The sequence below is a fragment of the Austrofundulus limnaeus genome, unplaced genomic scaffold (assembly GCF_001266775.1).
Source record: "Austrofundulus limnaeus strain Quisiro unplaced genomic scaffold, Austrofundulus_limnaeus-1.0 Scaffold72, whole genome shotgun sequence".
NCBI lineage: Eukaryota > Metazoa > Chordata > Actinopteri > Cyprinodontiformes > Rivulidae > Austrofundulus > Austrofundulus limnaeus.
In genome coordinates, this window is record NW_013952474.1 from 2,005,477 (window position 1) to 2,011,808 (window position 6,332).

The 6,332-nt window shown below is 40.5% G+C and overlaps 1 protein-coding gene across 3 annotated transcripts in view; it reads right to left on the reverse strand.

Moving 5' to 3' along the window:
- LOC106519181 (zinc finger protein Dzip1) overlaps window positions 1-6,332 on the reverse strand; it is a gene marked incomplete at its 3' end in the record, with an annotated part of 15,384 nt that overhangs the window by 3,987 nt on the left and 5,065 nt on the right. The window contains 9 exon segments of one of the 3 annotated variants that reach the window (XM_014010741.1): window positions 857-916; window positions 1,025-1,075; window positions 1,182-1,230; window positions 4,810-4,959; window positions 5,050-5,112; window positions 5,210-5,341; window positions 5,428-5,586; window positions 5,731-5,846; window positions 5,950-6,034. In XM_014010741.1, coding sequence (XP_013866195.1) covers window positions 857-916; window positions 1,025-1,075; window positions 1,182-1,230; window positions 4,810-4,959; window positions 5,050-5,112; window positions 5,210-5,341; window positions 5,428-5,586; window positions 5,731-5,846; window positions 5,950-6,034 — 865 coding nt within the window. 3 annotated transcript variants of the gene reach the window in all.

Consider the following 6,332-nt stretch of genomic DNA (forward strand, 5'->3'; position numbering starts at 1 on the left):
GTGTTTTAAAACACTATATTTCTTTATTATATTTTAAAATCCTTCTCCTTTCTGCACTCGCAGCCCTGTTGACACAGGTGCGATGATGTAATGACGACAGGACGGTAGAGGGTAAATTTCTACCGTAGGCCAACTTCACACCGTTTCTACAGACTACCACACAGCCCTAATCTAAACTAGACCTGAAGTCGGTCAATAACTTAGACTTTTAACTAGTTTTTTTAGACATTTTGCTAGAAAAATTATGTCTTCAGATAGTAATAAGCTGCATTTATTATTTCTTACTGTCATAAATACCTACTTAGACTTTATAACTTATTTTAAATTTAAAATGTTACATTATTAGCTTCAGTTCTGGTCTGATCAAGTCCATGTCGAAGAAAATAATATAAAATCTGTTGCTTGTGAAATGAAACTTTTTTGCTTCTTTTCTGTTTTTAAATCCATAACACACAGCTTTCTGACATTTTTATTTACATTAAATAGATTAATTGCACTTTAGTTTTTCTGATCTACCAAGTTCTGCAGAAGCCTGATAATCACCCATTCATTCAAATCAGGTGTGTTGGAGCAGAGAAACAAGTAAAACATGCAGGYCTGTGAGGGCTGCGGCCCTCGAGYACCAGGATTGCCCASCCATGCATTTGCTCATCAGTTTAGACAAAAAGAAACCGGTTATCTAAACTGAGGTCGTTCAAAGAGCTTTTTTACAACAAGTAAGTTATTATTTGTTCAGAACCTTAATTAAAAACATTTGGACTATGGTTTTAAGTAAAGTGTTGCTCAGAACAGACCGATGCTTTCGCTCATGCAGCAGCATGCAGCCGATCCGCTCCGCAGTTCTGAGCCGCTTTACCTTTCTCCTCTTCTGACAACTCCTGAATCGGATCCAGTTTAAGAGCAGAGACCGACTCCTCTACACGCGCGGCACCGAGGGAGGGTAACAAGCAATCGGAAGTCAAACAGAAAACGAATATTAAAACGAGCAGAAGTAGAAACTCAGCAAGGCCGCAGAACAACTCACCGAGTCCAACTTTCTTATGTTTTGGTTCTGGAACCGGTGTGTTGACAACAACTAGAAAACACCAGACGTTAGAAGTTTAACTGACTTGTCATCCAGCAACTGTGAGCATGTGAAGAGGATCAACTTCCTGCTGCCAAACAGATGAAAATAAACTCACCTGGTGTTTTCTCCACTTTGCTGGGTGGAGTTTTGGAAAATGATCTTATCTGGGAAAGAAAAAACAAATAATGGTTCAAATAAACTTGTTTCATTGTTTGACAGGTTTCACTTGTAAAACTCTAAGCTGTGAGTCCTTCTTTCGAGGGACACYAAAGTTTGATTAAAACCTCAGTGTCTCTTTAGGGAGAATAATGGGCCCACTTATGAGGCCCCCGCTCACAAGGATTGTACCCACCCCATAAACCAAATCAAAAAAAATAAATAAACTGAGCACAAAGCTAAATGTAGCAAAACACTAGCTAACAATAGCAAAATGTCAGCTAAAAGGCGAAGCAAAGCTAGCACAACTACCAAAACACTATCCACAGGTTAGAAACACTCAGTGTTCTGAGCTTCTCAGGATCCATAAAAGGTTCTCCAAGAATTCTTTCCCTTTGACTACTCAGGGCCAAGCATTGGTCTAAGTGGTGCAAAGAGGTCTCTAACTCTATGCCACAGGCCACANTGACTACTCAGGGCCAAGCAGTGGCCCAAGTAGTGCAAAGAGGTCTCTGATTCAATGCCACAGGCATCACACAGACCATTTTCACGAAGTCCCATCACCATTTCATGGCGTTTGAGCAAGTTATGCCCAGTTAGGACTCCAATCAAAGTACTTAAAGTTTTCCTCGTCAGGGCAAGAAGGACTCTTCCAAACCAAGGATTTGGGCCATTTTTCAGTTCTCGTGCCTGTCTGCATTCCATCAGCTCCCTCCAATAGATTGAGCGTCGACGTCTGATCCATGCCTGTAGGACAGCCCTACAGATTGTTGTTGAAATGCCTATAGCAGGCTCTGGTCTTTTAAAGTGGGCTTGACTACCAACTCTTGCAAGGTGGTCAGCTCTCTCATTACCATAGATGCCAGTATGTCCTGGTACCCATTTTATAGTAACACTGTTATCTCTCCCCAGTTGGTTGACTGCCTCGGCACACTCCCAAGCCAGTAGTGACGTAAAGTGTGGCCTTTGGAGAGCTTTAATAGCAGCTTGGCTATCTGTCAGGACGAATGTTTCTTTCTGTGTACACTGAAGATCTTTGACAGATGCCACACACTGGTGGARTGCATATATCTCACCTTGAGATACCTTTACAAAACCATCTGGTGGGTATCTGTACTCTCTCTCACTGTGGTTGTGCAAAATCAGCACCCCACCACRCTAAAGCAGCATAGTATAGCATGGGGCAGAATATGGTCGTGTAGATCCATCTGATAACCTTTGGGGTAGCACCCCAGTGACTACCTGCCCTAAAAGAGCACCTACTTGTGCTCAGTTAGGGCTGGACAATAACTCAGTAATGATATGTATCGTGATAGAAAACATGTAACCATTTAAACTTCTGAAACTCCAACCTGTGGATAGCTTTTTGCTACTTTTAGCTTGCTTTTTGGTACTTACAGCTTATGTTTTACTACTTTTATCTAATATTTTGTTACCCTTGGCTAGTGTTTTTGGTACTTTTAGCTAGCGTTTACTAGGGTTGGGCAATATTGGCAAAAAAATTAGTCACGATTAATTGTGGTATTTAGTCGATAACGATTAATTTGACAACTAATCCCCTGGAGTCCCTGGACACCCTTATTTCGTAGTCACATGACCAATTTAGTGAGAAAGATTTGCTCTTTGTAAAACARTGTTTCAAATTGTGTCAAAATTACAGATTTCAGGCTATACATCAAATTTTAAATTGTGTTGATAGATAAATAAATTACAGAACTTTATTTTTAATGTTTGTCATATTTGAAGTGGAGAGGAGCACAGAGCAGACTGACCGGCTATAGTTTAGTTACTTTTAGCTACTTTTAGCTTTTAGCCATTGTTTTAGAACTTTTGATTAGCATTTCATTCATTTTTAGCTGATAGCTAGCATCTTGGTACTGTTAGCTAACATTTTACTACATTTCACTTTTCTAATTTTTAAAAACCTAAACTGTGACTAGTCTTTTGCAGGGTAGCATTTTGTAAATTTAGCTAGCATTTAGCTACTCTTAACTAGTTTTTCTACATTCAGTTTTATTAGCCCAGTTTTAGCTTTTTTAGCAGAGTCCTTCAGAAGTGAACATTTATTTAGAAGACACGATTTCTTTAATTATCTTTAGTTAGTATGTTATTATTTTTAGTTTATAGCTAGCTAGCATTTTCATARTGTTAGTTAGCCTTGTGCTACATTTCGCTTTCAAGAAATTTTTAAACATCTAACCTATTGCCAGAGTTTGGCAACATTTAAAAATAGATTTGCTAATTTTAGGTTTCAGCAATTGTTTTGAACTCTAGTTATTTTTGATAGCTTTTAATTAGCGACCAGTGCTACAGTCCATAACTTCGGTGTTAAACTAAACGTTTCAGAACTATGAACCTCACTGATGAAGATTATTTTTTTATTTGTTGAATTTGTTCCTAAAAGAATCCAGGTAATAAAAAAGAATCCAGGTAATAAAAACAAAGGAAGTGTAACAAAACTGTGCCTTCACTTTAATATATTTGAATAACCAATAACGGTTCAAATGGAGTAATCTGTGTTATCAGTGTGTTAAAGGGGACCTATTATGCAAAATTCATTTTTTAAAGGTTTTTTTAACTCAACTTTGGGTATATATTTCTTAAAAAACAGTCCTAGGACCAAAAACAAAAAAATGCACCCAGGGGCATATTTACTGTAAGTAAATGTATTTTAAATGTATATTAACGACAGGTTTTATACTTCCATTATTTTGTGATGTCACAAGCCGTACGACAACCGGAACCTGCGTTCAGCCCCTTATCTAGCAACCCCRGGGTGAGACTCCTCCTCCTTAATATAAAAAGCTGTCACAGTGTTGTGCAATGTGCAGCTCATTTCACAACAAGCCTCCAATAGGGCAATGGGTAGTGTGTTGTGCCAGAGAGTGCGAGACCAGGGTTCGAGACCGGCATGGACACTATTAAATTATTTATTTATTTATTTATTTTCATTCGTTATGAACACATTTTCTCATGTACCTCTATTGTTTAGCTTATTAAAGCCTTGTTAAAGCCTATTTGTTCGAGTTTCTGAGGTATTTTGACCGCTGCTGCTCCCTGCTCTGGTAACAGCATGCACAGTGAGCTCAAAGCAGAAGAGGGGGAGAAAAAAAAAGAAGCTGCGACCGACTCTGCCTCTGGGTCTTATATGGTTGTACAACGAAGCTTCTGTTATTATTAGCCATGCTAACATAAACGCTGGCTTTGGAGGGTGGAGTTAATGTCAATAGATTTTTGGAGGGCGTTACCAACAGAGCTCATTAACATAAACAGCTCTTCTGAACGGAAGTCAGAGCAGGCAGAACTGGAAAACTAGGGAAATTTTATTATCTGAGAATTATTTTGTGCATTAAATTGAATAAACATGGTCWGGATAGCCCACAGACATACCTTAAACATMTCTAGGACCCATAATTGGTCTCCTTTAAGATCAAATAAAACAGCTAAAAAAATCCTCCACTACCTTCCTACTGTAACATAAAATATCAACACAGGAGCTTGTATCAAATAGAGGATATCCTGAACAAGGCTGAACACTTCCTGACCCGACAGAACCACTCAGAACAGTATGTGAGRGGCGATCAGACCTGCTCCCTCTGAGCCTTGATAGTTTGCTCCTTCTCCTGCAGCTTCCTGCTCATCTCCTGCAGCTTCCGGCTCATCTCCTGCTGCAGCTGCTGGCTCTGCTGCTGGTGCTCCGACACGGACAACTGCATCCGGCTCAGCTCGGTCAGCAGCTAGAGGAAGTGGAGGAGGAGGGAGAGAACGAGCTCGTCACTGACCCCTTTCAACAAGGTTGACGCATGCAGCCGGTCGAGGATGCTTACCTGATTCTTTTCAGACTCATGATGACCTTTGATTTCTTGCAGTCTGGATTCCCATTTTCTATCCTAAAAACAGGATTAGAAAAAAAAATCACTTAAATAGATAACTGAGATCTTCTGAAGTGGGGTTATGTGGAGAGGTTATGACCATTAAATATCTTACCTGCTTCTTCATCTGTTGTTCAAGCTTTTGGATGGCTTGGAGCTGCATCTCTCTGTACACGTCCACGTCCCTCTCTGGCTGTAAGCTCACAGGACTGACGGCTTTCTCTTTTTTGGACGATTGACTTGCTTCCTGCGAGTGAAAACACACGTGAGCGTTAGAGGGAGTTTCGCATCGAAGCAGCGCGGCACCAAGAAGAGGAAACGTCCGTCTCGTACGCTCAGAGCCTGGATGTTCCGGTTGTAGAGGAACTCCATCTCGCGGCGCATCCCGTCCCTGCTGTCCTCGATCTTCCTGTCCATGCGAGCCATCTCCTCTGCCTTGAAGCGCTCCAGCTCTCTCTGCAGCTCCTTGTGCATGTTCTGCTGTTCCTTTTCCTGGAATAACACGCATTTCTTCAGTTTCTGATCAAACACACTTCAAAGCAACAATTTCTGTCCAGTGGTTGAGATACAAGCTTTCATCCTTTGACTGGTTTGTATTTCAAAACTACTGACTGAAAAGAGCTGATGAGACGMTACCTCGGCTATTTTGGTTTGCAGAGCCTGCTCATGCTGAACTATTTGCTCCTTCAGGCTGCTGATCTCCTGTTTGAGGCTTTCGATCTGAGATTTCTTCTCACCGTCGGACTGCAGTTCTGAAGGAGCAGGAAGCGAGAAGACAAAGTGTGAGAGAAGCCAGAGTCGTGGAAACCTTAGGTCACATCAGGTAAAATGCTGAATTTTGACTGATAGACTCACGGAGCTGATACTCCTCGGGATGCCGACGCTGCGTGTGGTTCTGAAGGAAGGTGGAATTCAGGAAGGATTTATCGCAGTGCAGACACTTAAAAAATAGAACAAAGAACAAAACAAACGTGACACATTTGTTCAAATTTAACTTTTTACAGCTAGAGTTGCAAAGGAGTCTGAACACTTCTGTACCATGAAGACCCCTCCCTTTATGATCTCCAACAAAAATCATCTGCTAAGTTAAGTAGTATTTACATTTTTTTAGGTAAATTTCCAGAAACTATCCATTGGAAGTTAAACGGGAAATAAAACAAATATTCCAAAGGTCCTGATGCATCTCAGTAATCCAGGTAGAAAAAAATCAGAAAGAAAAAATAAGTAGGTCCTCTGGA